At 33.5% G+C, this 20,586-nt stretch overlaps 1 protein-coding gene across 1 annotated transcript in view; it reads right to left on the minus strand.

The window, feature by feature from the left end:
• Positions 1–22: 22 nt before the first annotated feature.
• LOC111698481 (uncharacterized) overlaps positions 23–20,586 on the minus strand; it is a 23,098-nt gene continuing 2,534 nt past the window's right edge. Inside the window, exons 3-12 of the mRNA XM_023468831.1 lie at positions 18,413–18,471; positions 17,631–17,693; positions 14,528–14,931; positions 13,218–13,510; positions 12,811–12,964; positions 9,545–9,643; positions 9,028–9,125; positions 7,493–7,638; positions 3,077–3,290; positions 23–663 (exon numbers count right to left, since the gene is read on the minus strand). Coding sequence (XP_023324599.1) covers positions 409–663; positions 3,077–3,290; positions 7,493–7,638; positions 9,028–9,125; positions 9,545–9,643; positions 12,811–12,964; positions 13,218–13,510; positions 14,528–14,931; positions 17,631–17,693; positions 18,413–18,471 — 1,785 coding nt within the window. The 3' untranslated portion in view covers positions 23–408. The remainder of the gene's footprint in view (positions 664–3,076; positions 3,291–7,492; positions 7,639–9,027; positions 9,126–9,544; positions 9,644–12,810; positions 12,965–13,217; positions 13,511–14,527; positions 14,932–17,630; positions 17,694–18,412; positions 18,472–20,586) is intronic.

Consider the following 20,586-nt stretch of genomic DNA (forward strand, 5'->3'; position numbering starts at 1 on the left):
TTAAAATTGTTCCCAGTCTTAATTTTTTTCAGCCCTTTTTACTGCAGACATAATTTCAAGTAATCTTCCATTGCAAGAGTATTGTACCCTTTTATCCTTTGGCAGGGTAACATTAAGGAAGATATCGTCGTTTTAGATAAATTCTGCGATTTTTCTTCCTTGTCCGTGCTGCAAAATTCACTTTTTTAGTAAAAAAATTGAGATAGCAAAACAAAATGTACACATCAGGCAAAGCAAGGTTTACAGGGTGCAGTATTGAATCGGAAACTAAATGAATAAAAGTTTACTTGAAATTACGTAGACTTTCTCATTAGTCATACCTCGTTCTACATTTGTAAGCCTTGTGTATTGTTCTTATTTTTGCTATATTGTTTTAAATCAAAAAAATTGAAATGAAATTTTGAATTTTTACCGTCTTTGTATGGAGGAAACAGCGGAGAAGAGTCTTGCCAAGGGTTGCTGAATGCAATTAGTATATTCAGACATTTTTAATCCATCCTCAACATTCAGATGCTTCTCCCGGTTTATTTCCTCTTCTCTGTCCTGGATCCGTCCTGGCTCTTCTCCTGGAGAAGTTAATCCGTCCTGGATCTGTCCTAGCCTTACGTCCGGAGTCCTTAATCCGTCCTGGATCCTTCGTAATCCAGTGTACTCAGTTAGCTCCTAAAAATAAGATAATCTAACCGCTCAGTCAGAAAGTTAGGTTAGACAAAATGTCGGTTTTTTCTATCGAGATCAATGAATTTAAGAAGAAATTAAGATGGCACAACAACTTTTATTTTGCTCTTTATCAAAGTTAAAACAATTTAATTCAGATAAAGCCACGCAATATTATATAAACATCTAAGAATGTCCTTGGGCTGAAAAAGAAAAAGCAATTTTTATCTAAAACTTTACGAGAAAAATAAGGGTTGAAAGTGAAGCCTCACTGACTTTCCTAAACCAGGATCTTTGAATTACAATGACGTAGATTTTGGACACACTAGAACATCAGTAATAGAAGGCTAATTGTGTCAGTAGTTGTACCGGCGAAGAATTTTACTTGCTAATTGTACAAATTACAATGTTCAATGTACATGTACAGACAATCTTTCAAATCTAATGTGACGAAGCTGTGATCTATACTTTTTAATTTCTATACTTTTTAATTTCTATACTTTTTAATTTCTATACTTTTTAATTTCTATACTTTTTAATATCTATACTTTTTAATTTCTATACTTTTTAATTTCTATACTTTTTAATTTCTATACTTTTTAATTGAGAATGTATGAAAAATGTTCTCTTACACTCAGTTCAAAGTAACTCAGATTTTCTCACAACATTTTCTTATAAAGTGAAGATTCAAGATTTTCTTCTTCTGAGGGTTTTAGTCAAAAAAGATTGAATATGTATGTTATACGGTCAAGTTTATACCCTATCTTAATTTAACTATCATAATATTGTAAATATATTCAGGGCATATATAGATATAGTTCATTTTACGTGTGTCTTTGATCAGCGATATTAGATCCTTAAATGACAGTTTTCTAAGAATTGCATTAAACCAGAATCTTTATCAAATCAAATAAAAATGAATATGCTCGTCAAATTAAAAAAAAAAAATTTAATAAAAACCCCACCAACGACGCAACAGGAACTTAATTAGAAACCCTGAAGAAAAGGAAGCCAAATTCCACGCGTAAATTACAAATACTTTTTATTAATTACACTTTGTTACACTTTAATACATGTACAATCATCGTGGATGATAATCTTAAAGGGACTGTAAGCGATATTTTCAAGTGAATTCCTCTTTTCAAAGATGGCAATTTCCAATTTTACAACGGTACCCTTAAACGCTTAATCTGATTAAAAATATGGAAGATAAATCGAAAAGTGTTAATTTCTGTGAATATCTTCATTGTTTCTTTTAAGCAAGAACTTCGCAAGTCACTTTCTCATAGAAGCCGCAAAATGAAACAAAAATGATATAAACAGTGTGAAGAAACCAAAATATTGATATATAATTGATATTTGATATGACAAAACTTTTAAGGGTATCGTTGTAAATCGGACATTGCAATCCTTGCACATGATTGCAAAATAATGTGAATTTGAAAATTGCACGGAAAACAAAGTAAATTGGAGGTAAAATTGAAATCTCATTCATTTTTAATCATAACTTCTATTATTGAAAGAATAAAACTGTTTTAAATTTTTAATATATATCTGGATAAAGGAATTCAGTTTTTGCCTGATGATGTAAATCTTTGAAATTTCAAACTTTGACTATTTGATCAAACAAAATTAATAGTTTGAAATATCAAAGGTCTAGGAAAAGGGGTTGCAAAGAATAGGAATATCAGAGTTTGTTGCAAAAACTCAATTCCTTTATTTCTCATATGTGTGGTAAATTCAAAATGATTGAGAATTCACTGATCTTATTTTAAACTCCCGGCACTCTGCCACTGCTAGCCAAAGTTCGAATTATTAAAAGATTTCAAATATTTCACTGTTGTCTAAACACTGTTGAACGGATTTAAATGATCTGTGAGTTATTTCTCAGTTTCCACATGTTTAGGCTTATAACATCTGTATTCTGTATCTACTATTTTCTACAAGAATTAAAGAAATTCCAGACGTTTAGAAAATTAAAGGAAAAGTGCGCAAATCTGGTCTAGTATCTTCAGATGTATGACTTTTTTGTTATTTCTTTAATTCATTTTTTTCCATTTTTTTAGTTTTAAAAACGTAAAACTTAACACGCTACACGCTTTAAATATGTAAGAATGTGAATTGTCTATTATGCTTTGTTGGAAAGTTTCCGATAAAGGCCGACATAGAAATCTATCATATCTTATCATAAAAAATAAATATGATTTAATCATGCGCTTGAGGTGGTCTTGTTTGCATGATAATGAATATTAGATTTTGTTCTAAAATCTCTCCAACTTGCCAATTTCAATTGGCTCAATTCAAGAAAATCAAATATTTAAGTTAATGACCTTGTTTGTATAATAGAGCTGAGAACTTTTGAATGGATTAAAATCACTTCCATGTTGTGTATTGTTAATGTTGCAATATTAAACTTTACCTGAAGTTGAAGATCTTTGGTTACAAATATCCATGCTTTATTGTTCAACAGCTGTTTCAGCTGATTCAGAAGAGGCAAAATTGCTGGAATTGGCGGGAAACCACTAGTTTGCAAAGCTGCCGCCAGATGGGAGGAGTAATCAGTCTTAAACACATTGAGAGCCTGTTGAAAACGTGTCTTGTGAACTTCTTGGTGGTTTTTTAGCAGCGGGGATCTAGAACAAAAATTGTAAAATCAAGTGATTACTAAAAAAGAATGAAACTTCGACTTTTATTTTATTTTTCATATCTTAAATTTTTGCTTTTCATAACCATCAGGGGGAAACTCTGTTCGCTGAACCCTAGAACCTGCATGCAGATTATAGGGTTCCAGGGTTCTGCATGCAGAACCCTGGAACCCTGTAATCTGTATGCAAACCCATGGAACCCTGTAATCTGCATGTAAACCCATGGAACCCTGTAATCTGCATACAGAACCCTGGAACCCTGTAATCTGCATGCAAACACATGGAACCCTGTAATCTGTATGCAAACCCATGGAACCCTGTAATCTGCATGTAAACCCATGGAACCCTGTAATCTGCATGCAAACCCATGGAACCCTGTAATCTGTATGCAAACCCATGGAACCCTGTAATCTATATGCAAACCCATGGAACCCTGTAATCTGCATGTAAACCCATGGAACCCTGTAATCTGCATGCTGCCCCTTAAAATGTGTTAAATCTTGATGGAGGCATAGAGAGCTATACAGAACAAAATATAATTACTCTCAGTGTGCTACCTTAACCACCAGATAGATAGATAGATAAATAGATAGATAGATAGATAGATAAATAGATAGATAGATAGATAGATAGAAAGATAGATAGATAGATAGATAGATAGATAGATAGATAGATAGATAGATAAATAGATAGATAGATAGATAGATAGATATATAGATAGATAGATAGATAGATAGATAGATAGATCCAATTTTATGCTACTAATGTACTTTCTGTCTTTTTAATTATATAAGATTTTATAAAAGTGTGCACAATTTTTTCTATTAGAAAATTGATTATGACTGACTGAAAATATCTATTGTTTGTTCACCAAGTGTCCCAACTACATGAGCTTAAAAATCAAATAAATTTTGCGGATTAGATCGATTAGAAATATATTCAAATTTAACTGGAATTAGATTTTATATTTTTTAAAAATTTTACACTATTATTAAAAAAATATATGATTAAAAAATGAACTAAGAGCTTCCGTTTCAGTTTGATTTTCTAATATGTAAACCTTTGCAACCTGATGGTGTTAATCTTAGCAACCTGATAGTGTTAACCTTTGCAACCTGATGGTGTAAACCTTTGCAACCTGATGGTGTTAACCTTTGTAACCTGATGGTGTAAACCTTTGCAACCTGATGGTGTAAACCTTTGTAACCTGATGGTGTAAACCTTTGCAACCTGATGGTGTAAACCTTTGTAACCTGATGGTGTAAACCTTTGTAACCTGATGGTGTAAACCTTTGCAACCTGATGGTGTAAACCTTTGCAACCTGATGGTGTAAACCTTTGCAACCTGATGGTGTTAACCTTTGCAACCTGATGGTGTAAACCTTTGCAACCTGATGGTGTTAACCTTTGCAACCTGATGGTGTTAACCTTTGCAACTATGATGGTGTAAACCTTTGTAACCTGATGGTGTAAACCTTTGTAACCTGATGGTGTAAACCTTTGACTTTTTCATCTACCAAGATTCTGCAGTTGTAAAAATCAACATCAGATATGTTTTGTAAAAAAAGGAATCAAAAAATTTCAAATTTTTCTTTAAATAACCTGGAAAAATAGACGTTAAATATCTTACAAATCTTAATTAATTAAGTTTGTGAATACAAAACATTGTATTTTTGTTTCTACAGATTATATTGGAATCCAAAACATATGTTCCTCGCGCGGGACAAGAACATTTTTCACGGAGTGGGGGGTAAACCACAACCAAGAGNTAAATACGTATATTTAAAAGTTTTAAAATACTATTATATACATCCTAATCTTTTACAATAAGGAGGCGACCTGAAATTGACAAACTTAAAAAAACGAATTCTGAGATGAATAAGAATATTTTAATATGTATTCAATATTTATTTAGTTATAAAATATATGTTTTAGAACAAACAATCTGGTGGTTTAAGTCTATATTGGTTGTTATGTACGGTTAAACCTTTGTAAAACTTAATTTAATTGATTTTTGATTAAAATCTAACATGTTTTCAATAATATGTAGTTCCTAGCTCTGATTAGCTATTGAGAAGGGTAAGTTTTGATATTTATGAAACCAAATGAATATATTTTTCTTTAGCTTTTCGTAAATTTAATACTATGAGGAGCTATGAAGTCACAAAGTCGCACTAGTAACTTTGAATAATGTTAACCTCTATCCTTATGTAAAAAATGTTATAAATCAAGTATATAGTTGTATCATTGCAGTAGCTTGTAAATCAGCATATAGTGAATTGGGTCTCTGCACAACATGTTGTGTTTCATGTTTAGTGGTATATTCAAAATCTTTGCTTCAGTCTAAGAGTCGTCTTCCTATTCCACAGATTTTTGAGGCTCGATATAAAAAGTGGAGGAACTAAACCAAGGGGGAGTGCTAGGGGAAGTAGGGGGGAGTGAATATACCAAGGGGAGTAGTTTCCTCCGGGGAGTGCATATACCAAGGGGAGTAGTTTCCTCCGGGGAGTGCATATACCAAGGGGAGTAGTTTCCTCCGGCCTACAGAGAAAAATAACTGCTTTGGTCAGGGGAAAACACTCCCTTGATACATAATCATCATCTTCTTCTTCTTCTTTTTCGACGAGGATTAAAGGCCGATTAATGGTCTATGAGAATGGTCTAAGAGAATGGTCTATGAGAATGGTCTATGAGAATGGTCTATGAGAATGGTCTATGAGAATGGTCTATCTATGAGTATGGTCTAAGAGAATGGTCTATGAAAATGGTCTATGAGAATGGTCTATGAGAATGGTCTAAAAGAATGGTCTATTAGAATGGTCTATGAGAATGGTCTATGAGAATGGTCTACGAGAATGGTCTAAGAGAATGGTCTATTAGAATGGTCTATGAGAATGGTCTATGAGAATGGTCTACGAGAATGGTCTAAGAGAATGGTCTAAGAGAATGGTCTAAGGGAATGGTCTAAGAGAATGGTGTATGAGAATGGTCTATGAGAATGGTCTATGAGAATGGTCTATGAGAATGGTCTATGAGAATGGTCTATGAGAATGGTCTATGAGGATGGTCTAAGGGAATGGTCTAAGAGAATGGTCTATGAGAATGGTCTATGAGAATGGTCTATGAGAATGGTCTATGAGAATGGTCTATGAGGATGGTCTAAGAGAATAGTCTAAGAGAGAATGGTCTATGAGAATGGTCTATGAGAATGGTCTATGAGAATGGTCTAAGAGAATGGTCTAAGGGAATGGTGAATGGTGTATGAGAGAATGGTCTATGAGAATGGTCTATGAGAATGGTCTATGAGAGTGGTGAATGGTCTAAGAGAATGGTCAAAGAGAATGTTCTAAGAGAATGGTCTAAGAGAATGGTCTAAGGGAATGGTGTATGAGAATGGTCTATGAGAATGGTGTATGAGAATGGTCTATGAGAATGGTCTAAGAGAATCATCTATGAGAATGGTCTAAGAGAATGGTCTAAGGGAATGGTCTAAGGGAATGGTCTATGAGAATGGTCTAAGGGAATGGTCTAAGAGAATAGTCTATGAGAATGGTCTAAGAGAATAGTCTAAGAGAATGGTCTATGAGAATGGTCTATGAGAATGGTCTAAGAGAATGTTCTAAGAGAATGGTTTAAGAGAATGTTCTAAGAGAACGGTCTTAGAGAATGGTTTATGAGAATAGTCTAAGAGAATGGTCTAAGAGAATGGTGTATAGCTACAGGATAATTAAAATTTATACTTCCACCTTACTCACGCACAGTGCACACTAGGGAAAATTCTAAATGTGCGCGCTATTGCGTGCACCTAACCATGCAAATGTCTAAACAATGAAATATAATAAATGAAACAAATTATATTTAACATAGCATTGAAGAAAACAATTTATAATATTAAACTGAATTTGTTGGAAAAAATGGAAAATTGTTGAGTTGGAAAAAAAATATTTTTTTTTCAAAAATGGTTTCGCGGTTTTACTTTTGTCTTTGAGTATTATTTTATTACATTGCCTGGTACAGCTTAGAGTTCTTTTAACACCTCTAGTATTCATTTTACATCCAAGAGTTAGAATAAAAGTTATTTGGTTAAATTAAAATTTAATCTCAAATTTTTCTGGGACACACAATAATTTGTACCTTACACTGAAAAGTAATACATGCAATATTGTTTAAGAATAGAAGACTGAACCTACTTTAGTACTGTAAGTATAGAGTATGCTGTATTGAAGTTGTTGAGCTGAATACTGGTTTCACAAACAGCCAAGAGTAGGGAGAAACTTCGACTCTGTTCTGAATTACTGTTTCGGCTCAATATTGAGCTATCAGCCCACTCACTCGTCTAGGATAATAATAGAGTAAATCGTTAATTTTCAGTTTTAAAGGGACTGTAAGCAAAGATGGCAATGCCCGAATTACAACGTTTCCCTTGAAACTTGAAAAATGTGGAAGATATAGTCGTTTTTATGACTCAAAAAGTGTTTATTACTGTAAATTTCTCAATTATTTCTTTCAAGCAAGAAATGCGCAAGTCGTTTTTGCAGAGAACCCACAAATGAAAGAAGAAGAAAAACATGAATATCTGATTCCACCTTGATCAGACTAATGGTATGTACAAATGAAACTCTAAATAAAAAATGTAGAAAACCGGGCATTGCCATCTTTACATCAAAAGTCACTTGAAATTACGCTTACAGTCCATTTAAATACACTCACAGTCCCTTTAAATACGCTTAAAGTCCCTTTAAATACGCTTACAGTCCCTTTAAATACGCTTACAGCCCCTTTAAATACGACTAAGGTCGAAATTTTTGTATTGGTAAACCCTTAAAGAGCAATAATCCAATATTGTGTGGTCCAATAGAATTATAACGGGTTACTTTTAGTGATAGGAAATCTATTATTATTTTTAACAATAGGTTCTGCTTAAATAAAAAGTTCATTTCATTGAAAAGTAAAAGATGTAAACAGCTAATTTTAAAGAATAAGATATTCAACATAATGAAAGCTAATAAGCAGAGACGCAATTGCAGGGGAGGGGTTGCTGCCCATCCTTACTTACTTCCGGTGCCTTCCCAGAAGACTGTTAAAGGGGAATTTTCATGAGTGAAATAAAGGGGAATGAAATGAATAAATGTTTAAAAATTTTGTCAAAGAAAAATTGTAAATACTAGAAATTCCTTCTGATAAAAATTGTTTCTGGAGTTAGTAATTGAAAAATTGTAAATTTTCTCTTTTTGAAAAATTATCAACCTAGTTATGCGGGTTTTTGATAATCAAAAAGTTTTCCCTAGACTCACCAATCATACAACCATTCTCTGTATAAAATTAAAATTAAAAAAAAAACATTATTTTAAACTTTTCTTTAAACTTTGCTTTCAAGTGTAAAAAGTTTCCCCCTCCCGGTCCATGTTCAACAAGTTGTAATAAAAAAGATAACATAGTTTATGTTAAAAATACATTTAGAATTATATTTATGCTTGTTTATTTATAATGTTGATGCTAGATTTTGCTAGAAATCTGGGTCAAAATCCAGAGAGTAAATAATTCTGTGTTCTTTCTATGATTTTTCGTAATCTTATAATTTCCACGAATTAAGTGTAAATCACACTCAAATTTTCTAATCTCTTTATCAAATATTTTATCAAATGTTTTAGGTTTACATCCTCAGGTTGCAAAGATACAGAGATTTAAAAATTAGAGTTTCTGGCGAAGACCTATTAAAAATTACCAGTTTTGAAAACAGCTGAATATCCGCCATATTGGTTTCTGTATTGTCGTCTTCTTTCCCTTTGCTGAGCTCTACACTGATACTCCTCAATATACTCTCTGCGAAAAAGTATAAAATTTAAGAGATTGAGAATCAAAAGGAGATCCTGATTCTATAAGCTTGTAATTTGAAATTAAAACTGGCAACTTTTGAATACTCAGTACTTGGATTTAAGCGTCTAAAACAGTTCAGAGTCTTTGACCAATGAGAGATCAGTTAATCTTAAATCAGCTGACAGATTTCCAAACTTAAGGCTCAATCTCAATTATAAGTGTCAACCCCAAATACCCGGTTTCAACTGCAACACTAACGCCTTAAGATTAAGGCTTTTAGCCATAAACTTTAAAAAGTTGCATTTTTAAATAAAAGGTTGTTCTCTGAACTTGAGTAATACCTGTTATTGGGAAAAGGGACTGTTTTCTAGATTAAGGAAAACATGTTCTGGAGAAAAGTAACTGTTCTCTAAACTGATGAATACCTGTACTAGGGAAAAGGGACTGTTCCCTAGATTGAAGAATGAGCGCCACCTCCTCTGGAAGATGCAGAAGACTGCTTAAACGAGCGAATATACGGGGACCTAAATATACCATATTTTAGAAAACTATGAATAAACTGAAAATTGGTAAACTAGGAAATATATTATTTTGTGAAAGACGATGCCTGGCCGCGTTAAACAAGTTCCACAAGATTCAACAGAAGGAGATACGAGGCATAGTACTGATAAACATCTTCACGTGTGATATCGATATTTACTCTAGTTCTGAACCCTCTAGTAATAAGTTATAAGAAATATATATACTGGAAGTTATTTATGCGTTTTTATTAGAGTCTGACTCACGTCCTCTATATAGCAATAAACTTTATCTATCCTAGTTCTATCCTAGTTATATACTAGTTCTATCCTAGTTATATACTAGTTCTATCCTAGTTATATCCTAGTTCTATCCTAGTTCTATCCTAGTTCTATCCTAGTTCTATCCTAGTTCTATCTAGTTATATACTAGTTCTATCCTAGTTATATACTAGTTCTATCCTAGTTATATACTAGTTCTATCCTTGTTCTATCCTAGTTATATCCTACCCCCCCCGACGTACAAACCACGTACCCGGCTCTTTTAAAACCACCTTCAAGCCTTTCAAAACCAATTTTGCCTTGAAATTGGCTTGTTCTAAATAGTAAAATTACAAAACATACTCAAGTCATAGTTTTATACCTTGCCCCCAGATAATAAATTTCTCTGACATTAATATTGAAGGAGGGGGGTGGGGTACATGGTGTCCCCCCCATGCCATGATAATTTCATGACAGTACAGAAATTCATGGCGTCAGAAATACTACAAGTTGAACCCTTTTTTCCGATTTCCGATAACGTATGTATGTTATGTATCTTTTTAATTTTACAGACAATATACCACTGAAATAAGAATATTGCGTGTTTTGTTATTTTTAAAACTTTCAAAGATAGAAATTTAAATCTTTATATTCTTTTTATGAGAATTTTTATTTTAACCTAAAACTAATCTTTTAGAGTAAAGTATTGCGTCTCCGTATCAATTTACTCCCTCCCTACTAGCCACGCCCTTCAAACCATATATTCTTCTACCAACCTAACTAGTTATATACTAGTTCTATCCTAGTTATATACTAGTTCTATCCTTGTTCTATCCTAGTTATATCCTAAGAGCTCATTGCAATATTAAGATATGGAATAACCTGCCTCTTGACTTAAAAAGAAGCAACTCTCTAAGTATATTTAAAAATAGACTACCAAATTATCTATTTGAAAATTACATTACAATGTGTTTATAAACCGAATTGCTTTTCATGTAAAACTAATTAGATATGTTTTAATATGCTTTGATATTCGTTGTGTACATGTCAGAAAATTACTTAAAACTCTAGTTATTCTAGTTAATGTATAAACTATTTTGCATATGATAAAATCGCACCTTCATCTCTAATAGTTCTCCTCAAATCTATTTAATTAAAATTTTTGGTTATCTTTATTGAAATTAGGCGGAAAAAATAATCAAAACAGCCCAGAGCTATTTTCAACCTAATTTCTTTATACTTGTACTGTTTAAAATAATCATCAATTTGTAATTGTTAACAATTGTTAACTCGTTCTGTACACAAATACATGTATTTTAGCAATAAACTTTATCTATCCTAGTTCTATCCTACTTATATTCTAGTTCTATCCTAGTTACATCCTAGTTCTAACCTAGTTTTATCCTAGTTCTTTCCTAGTTCTATCCTAGTTATATTCTAGTTCTATCCTAGTTCTTTCTTAGTTCTATCCTAGTTCTAAACTAGTTCTATCCTAGTTCTATTCTAGTTCTATTCTAGTTTTATCCTATTTCTTGCCTAGTGTTATCCAAGTTCTATCCTATTTCAATCTTATCCTTGTTCTATCCTTGTTATATCCTTGTTCTATCCTGTTTCTATCCTACTTATATCCTAGCTCTTACTTTGTTCCCTCCTAGTTGTATCCTAGTTCTATCCTAGTTCTAACCTAGTTCTATCCTACCTCTATCCTAATTCTATCTTAGTTTTATCATAGTTCTATCCTAGTTCTACCCTGGTTCTTTCCTAGTTCTATCCTAGTTATATCCTATTTCTATCCTAGTTCTATCCTAGTTCTATTCTAGTTCTATTCTAGTTTTATCCTAGTTCTAGCCTAGTTCTGAACTAGTTCTATCCTAGTTCTAAACTAGTTCTATCCTAGTTCTATTCTAGTTCTATTCTAGTTTTATCCTAGTTCTAGCCTAGTGTTATCCAAGTTCTATCCTATTTTAATCTTATCCTTGTTCTATCCTTGTTATATCCTTGTTCTATCCTGTTTCTATCCTACTTATATCCTAGCTCTAACTTTGTTCTATCCTAGTTTTATCCTAGTTTTATCCTAGTTCAATCCTAGTTCTAACCTAGTTTTATCCTAGCTCTATCCTAATTCTATCTTAGTTTTATCATAGTTCTGTCCTAGTTCTACCCTGGTTCTATCCTAGTTCTATCCTAGTTATATCCTAGTTTTATCTTAGTTCTATCCTAGTTCTATCCTAGTTCTATCCTAGTTCTATCCTAGTTCTATCCTAGTTCTATCCTAGTTCTATCCTAGTTCTATCCTAGTTCTATCCTAGTTCTATCCTAGTTCTATCCTAGTTCTATCCTAGTTCTATCCTAGTTCTATCCTAGTTCTATCCTAGTTGTATCCTAGTTCTATCCTAGTTCTATCTTAGTTCTATTCTAGTTCTATCCTAGTTCTATCCTAGCTCTGTCCGAATTCTATCCTGGTTCCATCCTAGTTCTATTCTAGTTTTATCCTAGTTCCATCCTAGTTATATCCTAGTTCTATCCTAGTTATATCCTAGTTCTATCCTAGTTCTATTCTAGTTCTATCCTAGTTCTATCCTAGTTCTATCCTAGTTCTATCCTGGTTCCGTCCTAGTTCTATCCTATTTTTGCCAAACAGAGGACAACACAGAACAAGAACAGGGCAAAAATAGGAAAAACGTAGAAAAAACATAGAACAAACAAATTTTGGACAAACATAGCACAAACGAATTACGAACACACGACAAACAAAGACAAAGTAGAAGATCATTAATTTTATATTTTAGTTATAGAGACACCGACACGGCCAACTTATTTTCCAGCATTAACAATCTGAACTTTACTTTTTATAGTTTTAGATGCAAGGGGTTCANTGAATGAACATAAGGTTGAATAGTTAAAATTCGAACCTGTATGATGTAGATCTCTGGTGCCTAGAATTGTCCGTCGGAAAACAGTTCCAAAATACCGGCGTGGTCCAACCGTGGTTTGCAGCGCAGCGCCCCAAATAGATCGAGGAACCGCACTCACGCTGTGCAGGAGATAGAAGAGGTCGCGTAGAGACTAGAAAACAAGGTTTTGGTATTAAACAGGAAACACTTGACAAGGACCAAAATGTCGAAGCTACGTAAAACGTATAAATCATGTCGTGTGTCCAAAAAATATAAAGACTTACGAATTACAATAATGCGTCGATTTTGCTTGAGGATTTTGAAATTGTAAATTATTTTACAGGTAACATGAGAAGAATTAAATTTTTTGGACAGCCTTTTTAAGGGACAAGGGATCTGGTGAAATAAGGCCAATAAATACTTACAAACTGTGGTTGTAAAATAGCTTTAATATCCTCAGGTCTCCGCTTGAATGCTTGCTGAGAAAACCGACCCTTTCCGAGTTCAAGATATTTAACAATACTCATTTGAGAGGTTTTATTTCTTTCAGACATTTTAAGAATGGGTTCACTATTCTCCTTTCGTAATAACTTTCTGAGATTAAACAGTTTTGGAATGTTTAAAGACTGGAGACTGCGGAAGTTTTTGAGTCTGAGAAAAAGGGATGATTTTCTTCTTTTTCCTGTGGTTTCCCCTCCTTCCTCCTCTTTAGCTGAATCTATTTTTTTCATTTTTAATAGTAATTATTGACATTGTATAATTATAAAAAAGCTCGTTATAAAGCATTGTGTATGTATATTTAAATTTAAACTACCCCCCCCCCCCCCNCCCCTCTACATATCTAATCTTCTAATTAAGGAATACAGATTTTGTAAAGTGGACATTTGTAATATAGAGATTATAATGCAAAGATTTTAATGTTACTTTCCATATGTTTCATGTGGATTTTGGATCCTGAGGCCGAATTTAAAGAATTTGAGCCGTGGTTTAATTTTAAGCCGCGGCTCAAATTTTGGCGGTTCCACTTAAATTTGTATTAATTTTTCAATATATAAGCCAGCGCTCAATTGAATTTGGTTTTTGGGGGATTTGAAATGCGGCTTAAATTCATTAAATTCGGACACTGGGTTTCTATACTGACTAGAAATATCCAATACTCAGCCATAGAGATAAAAACTTTTAAATTCAGGTATTTCTAGGTTTAACTGATGTCTTCTAGGATTTTTAATGATTAGCTAAGTTAATGTTTACAATCTACTATAACGTAATATTATTACACATAGACCCAAACAACTAAGAATTTTTGGTTCGATTTTTAGGAATGGGTCAACTTTAAAGTGCGCAACACCTTGACCTTTAATTTTACATCATTAACTAACTATACTTTTTCAAAGCTTTATGCATGTACAATTTAGAACTTTAAAGCACTTGGCTTTAACTATAGTTTAAAAGAAGTTATTGGCAAAATTCTTACAATTTTTCAGGGGAAAGCTTGCAACCTTTGGATCCCTGTAAATACAGCACTTGAGTTAGTTCTACGGGAAACAGTTGTTACTTAGGCCCGGCCAGGCAACCCCTTTTTTTAGTTTCTCAGTTCTTGAACTCTTTCGGATAGGATATTGATATTTATATATCCACATAAAGTAGTAAATTTTGTTTGTAAATATGTATGTTTAATACAACATGAATCCCTCAAACTTTGATTGAGCTAGTTTTTGATAAAAATGAAAATTTCCTTGATGATTTTTAGATTGGACAGTTTCTTGATACTGATTGATCGATTGAGTTATGCGTCGCTTGATCGATTGCGTGATTGATTGTGACGATGGCTGGTTGAAAGACGAGTTGAAAAGAAGATTACTGGACGAATCACTCGATTGATTGATTGATTGATAATCACAATGACTAGTTATTATATCACTACTGTACTGGGTAACTGAGTTTCTTGAGATTCTTGTGATTGTCACATTTTTCTCAAAGTCTGCCAGCCAGGGGACTTTTCGAAAAACATTTTGGTTAAGTCCGCTGTGCTCATTTTTCACTGAATTAATTGATTGCTTACTGTGGTGAACCTGCGCACTGCAGGTATTTGAGTTTCTGCGCAGATCTGAGGTCGAAACAACAGTAACCTCTCCGGAACTGAAAAAAATGATTCTAATGGGAAAATTGTTATTTTTGACGTTTTGTTAAAATTCTTGAAATTAGAATAACACTGAAACATATCCTTCCTTCTCTTTTTATATTCTCATGCTAACAGTTAAACGGAATTCTCACTTTATAGATGGGTACATTTCAAATGTATGTGATGTGCATGTTTTAACTTTTTTTATTTTATTTTTTAATAGTTTCTTTAAAAAATCAACTTGCGGATTTCTGCTATAGAAACAATGGATGAGATTGTTAGAATAAAGGTGTATCATTGTGAATTGTTTATTTTTTAAGGAAATTGTGTTTAAAACTTTAAATAATCTTGATTCATATACATTTAAACAGCAGGAGTATTTTTGAGTGATATTATAAACGGTAGAGAAGAGAATATGATCACAGTTTACATATAACTGTATATATTCCCTGTCTTTATTCTATAAATGTTTACAATTTTTCAACCTCAAATTCCTTGAAATGTAACTTCGTTCTCAACTCTGGGTATCATCTAGCCCGCTATCCGTCCTCTAGCTCTGTATCCATCCTCTAGCTCTATATGCGTCCTCAAGCTCTGTATCCGTCTTCTAGCTCTGTATCCGACCTCTAGCTCTATATCCGTCCTCTATCTCTGTATCCGTCCTCTATCTCTGTATCCGTCCTCTAGTTCTTTATCCGTCCTCTAGCTATGTTTCCATCCTCTAGCTCTGTATCCGTCCTCTAGCTCTGTATCCGTCCTCAAGCTCTGTATCCGTACTCAAGCTCTTTATCCGTCCCCTTGCTCTGTATTCGTCCTCTAGCTCTAATCCTTCCTATAGCTCTGTATCCGTCCTCTAGCTCTGTAATCGTCGTCTAGCTCTGTATCCGTCATCAAGTTATATATCCAACCTCTAGCTTTATATAAGTCCTCTAGCTCTAATCCGTCCTCTAGTTCTGTATCCTTCCTCTAGCTCTGTATCTGTCCTCAAGCTCTAATCCGTCCTCTAGCTCTGTATCCGTCCTCTAACTCTATATCCGTCCTCTAGCTCTGTATCCGTCCTCTATCTCTGTATCCGTCCTCTAGCTCTTTATCCGTCCTCTAGCTATGTTTCCATCCTCTAGCTCTGTATCCGTCCTCTAGCTCTGTATCCGTACTCAAGCTCTGTATCCGTCCCCTTGCTCTGTATTCGTCCTCTAGCTCTAATCCGTCCTATAGCTCTGTATCCGTCCTCTAGCTCTGTAATCGTCGTCTAGCTCTGTATCCGTCATCAAGTTATATATCCAACCTCTAGCTTTATATAAGTCCTCTAGCTCTAATCCGTCCTCTAGCTCTGTATCCGTCCTCTAGCTCTGTATCTGTCCTCAAGCTCTAATCCGTCCTCTAGCTCTGTATCCGTCCTCTAGCTTTGTATCCGTCCTCTAGCTCTGTAGCTGTCCTCAAGCTCTAATCCGTCCTCTAGCTCTGTATCCTTCCTCTATCTCTGTATCCGTCCTCTAGCTCTGTATCCGTCCTCTAGCTATGTTTCCATCCTCTAGCTCTGTATCCGTACTCTAGCTCTGTATCCGTCCTCAAGCTCTGTATTCGTCCCCTTGCTCTGTATTCGTCCTCTAGCTCTAATCCGACCTCTAGCTCTGTATCCGTCCTCTAGCTCTGTATCCGTCCTCTAGCTCTGTATCTGTCCTCAAGCTCTATATGCGTCCTCTAGCTCTATATCCGTCCTCTAGTCCTTTATGCGTACTCTTGCTCTGTATCGATCCTCTAGCTCTTTATCCGTCCTCTAGTCCTGTATTCGTCCCGTAGCTTTATATCCTTCCTCTATCTCTGTATCTGTTCTCTATTCCTGTATACGTCCTCTAGCTCTGTATCAGTCCTCTATCTCTGTATCTGTCCTCTATCTCTGTATCCGTCCTCTAGCTCCGTATCCGTACTTTAGCTCTGTATCCGTCCAATAGCTCTGTATCAGTCCTCTAGCTCTGCATTCGTCCTTTAGCTCTGTATCAGTCCTCTAGTCCTTTATGCGTCCTCTAGCTCTGTATCTGTCATCTTGCTTTGTATCTGTCCTTTAGCTCTGTATCTGTTCTCTAACTTTGTATCCGTCCTCTAGTCCTGTATCCGCCCTCTGGCTCTGTTTACGTTCTTAGCTCTGTATCAGTCCTCTAGCTCTGCATTCGTCCTTTAGCTCTGTATCAGTCCTCTTGCTTTGTATCCGTCCTTTAGCTCTGTATCCGTCCTCTAACTCTGTATCCGTCCTCTAGCTCTTTATCCGTCCTCTGGCTCTGTATCCGTCCTTTATCTTTGTAAAATTGCCCTACTCCTGGTGTAAAAGTAGATGGAAAGAAAGCTTTCATACTCTTTTAGTAATTAAAGATGACAAACAATCTTGATTATATATAGGTTAAAGGGTGCTGTTGTGATTCGAACATGTAACTCTACGAATAAAGTGTCACTTAAAATAACACCTAGAGTCTCTTTTAGTGGTTTATTTCATCGTCATCTTATTTCCATCGTTTCCCAGAATAATGAGACACATTTTCTATTTTGCATTTTTTACGAGATCTATAGATTTTGTTAAATTTGTTAAATTTCAATTAATATATTTAGACATAAGGAACAGGAGCCAAAGGAATTGATTTCTCGCCCCAAATAATTAGTATTTAACGTTTAATAGTTTTTAGAAGTAGTTAAAGTAATTAATAACGTGTGAGTTTATCATTACCTTAATTTGTAAATTTCTGGTTTTTCTGCTTCTTTTGCCTTTAACTTCTCTCCACTCTTTCTCCTTCAGTTATAAATAATATTTTTAATAATTTCAGAAGTACAAATTTTTTGATTTTAAAGAATTTGAATTTTGTTTAAAGCTATTTGTGAGTATCAGTTTTTTTAACCCTACATTTATTAATTCAATATTAGATTTCAGATATTAAAAGAAAAAAATCTTTTTTAACATATTTTTTTAAACTAAATTTTGACAAAATTCTATTAATAATTAGATGATACCAGCTGCAAAGTAAGAAAAATACAGAATGAGTCAAAAAAAAGTGTGATTATCGGCGTCTGGAGCAAAATTGTACCTTTTTTGTAATAACTCTCCTGACGGGGTTTTTTTCAATTTTTTCAAATGCAAAATGTGTATATATATTATTTCTATCAAATTCTGAAATTTTATAAATATTGAATGACTGAATCACAGAAAATTCGCAAAAAGTAATAAAAAGATTCGTAATTTTTGTTTCTGGTCTAATTTTTAAGGAAATTTTTGTTTAACCAATATTAATATATTTTAGAATTTGAAAGAAATAATATATACACAATTTTGCTTTCCTGAATTTCTGATTTTGAGAAAAAATAGTTTTGCGCCATTTTGCGGATTTTTTTCCAACAAATATTGAAAATACACCATACAGGAGAGTTGCAAAAAAAGGTTCCAGACGCCGCTAATCACACTTTTTTTTGACTCACCCTGGATATTTAGAAATATTTAAATTTATTATCAGTTTCCTAAATTTAAGGAGAGATACCATGTTCCGAACAGGACCGCGATCATTCTTAAACCGACCCTTAAAAAATATAATTATAGCGGTTTAATTGGTTTTTAATTATATGCTTCCTTGACAAGTTATATAAAAAAAAATATTGGAAAAACTAATGTAATAACGAGTAAATAAATATTATTATTTTTTGTTGTTCTTTTTTTTGCTTTTGTGAACTTTTAAAAAAAAATCACATTTTAAAATAAAAGGTAGAAAAAAGTGTACACTGTAACAAAACAAAAGGTTTCTCAGACTCTTTGATTTTTACGTTCATTTGTATGGAAGTCATTTATTTCTTAGAAAAAAAAGCTCTTGAATCATTTAGTAAAACAATTGTTGGAATTGGAATTGAACAGAAAATCTTAAATTTACAATCGATAATTTAAATTACTTTTTCCAATCCTTTGGTTGGGGTAGTTTTATAAACATGGTTGGGGTAGTTTTATAAACAGGATTGGCAGGTTTGGGGTAGTTTTATAAACAGGGTTGGGGTAGTTTTATAAACAGGGTTGGAGTAGTTTTATAAACATTGGTTGGGATAGTTTTATAAACAGGTTTGGGATAGTTGTATACACAGGGTTGGGGTAGTTTTATAAACAGGATTGGGGTAGTTTTATAAACAGGATTGGGGTAGTTGTATACACAGGGTTGGAGTAGGGGGTAGTTTTATAAACAGGGTTGGGGTAGTTTTATTAACAGGGTTGGGGTAGTTTTATAATCAGGGTTGGGGTAGTTTTATAAACATGGTTGGGGTAGTTTTATAAACATTGTTTGGGATAGTTTTATAAACAGGATTGGGGTAGTTTTATAAACAGGGTCGGGGTAGTTTTATAAACAGGATTGGGGTAGTTTTATAAACAGGGTTGGGGTAGTTTTGTAAACAGGGTTGGGGTAGTTTTGTAAACAGGAAAAAGACAGAATAAAAGGAACTATTGAATTAATTTAAAGTAACCTGGCATTTATAACAGGTGGCATGTCAGATTTACAACGTCAGTACCCGTTAAACTTTAATCCAAGTAACAAGGAGACAGATCTTTAAAGCGTATAATTCTGACAATTTCATGTATTGCCTCTGAAGCATCTTCTATACATATACTTTGCTTGTCTGTCTGTGTGTCTGTTTTGAATCCAATAAAAGCCAAAACGGCCGAACCAATCGGGCCAAAATTTTGTGTGGGACCTCGTGAGACCCCAGGAAAGATTTATAAAGGATCAAAATTTCAAAAATTTGTCCTTAAACGTTTTTTTATTTTTGTGAAATTTTGAAAAATACTATGATATCCGCAAACTTTTTTTTATACTGTACTACAAGGAGAACTTGCTCACAGATAAATAGTTGAAATTTCCAAGTTAACAAATAATCAGATTTCAGAAAAAAAAGGATATCTTATTCGTTCAAAGGTTTAAAGGAAACCGTTATGAATCGGCAATCACACTTTAAATTGAGGCCGTCACTTAAAAATCCGGCATCAGTCCCTTTAAGTTTGAGGAAAAGTTTATTGATGTTTTAGTTTATATTTGGCGTTCTGTGAAGTACTAAAACGGGCGTAAAATCTCGTATATTGTGTTCTATTAAAATGAAATAAAAACTGGATTAAAATATTGAACATTTTATTTTTGTCTTAAGAATCCATAAAACTCAATCTTTAAAATGTTGATTAAATTCTAAACTTGTGAACTCTCATACCCCCCCCCCCCATCACACACACACACTTTATCTTTGTATTGGATTCTTGACTAGTCAATGCTGATTTATAATTTATTGTGACATTTTGAAATTCAAGGGTTCGACATTTTGTAATTTTCCTGGAAAATTTAATTTGTCTTTCTTTTCACTGGCTTGTTGGATTTTATATTTAGTACATTTTTCTACAATAATTCATAATTGGGATTTCAAATAAATGAAAAATTAACATTCCCGCTTTTTTTCTACATTTTTATTTGTTTACTAAATTTGTATCTAGAACCAGAGGAATTTAATTCTATTAAAAGCTTTTCTGTGAAATTAAGAATAATGGTGGTTTAATGGAATTTTTTATTTTTTTCCAAACGAAATCCTGTTTAGACCTAAACACTTTTTACAAGTAGGGTATCCTGTATTCTGAAACACCCTGTATATATTTTAACCCTATCTCCGCAAAA

This window comes from Eurytemora carolleeae, unplaced genomic scaffold (assembly GCF_000591075.1).
Source record: "Eurytemora carolleeae unplaced genomic scaffold, Eaff_2.0 scaffold167, whole genome shotgun sequence".
NCBI classification, from domain to species: Eukaryota; Metazoa; Arthropoda; class Copepoda; order Calanoida; family Temoridae; genus Eurytemora; species Eurytemora carolleeae.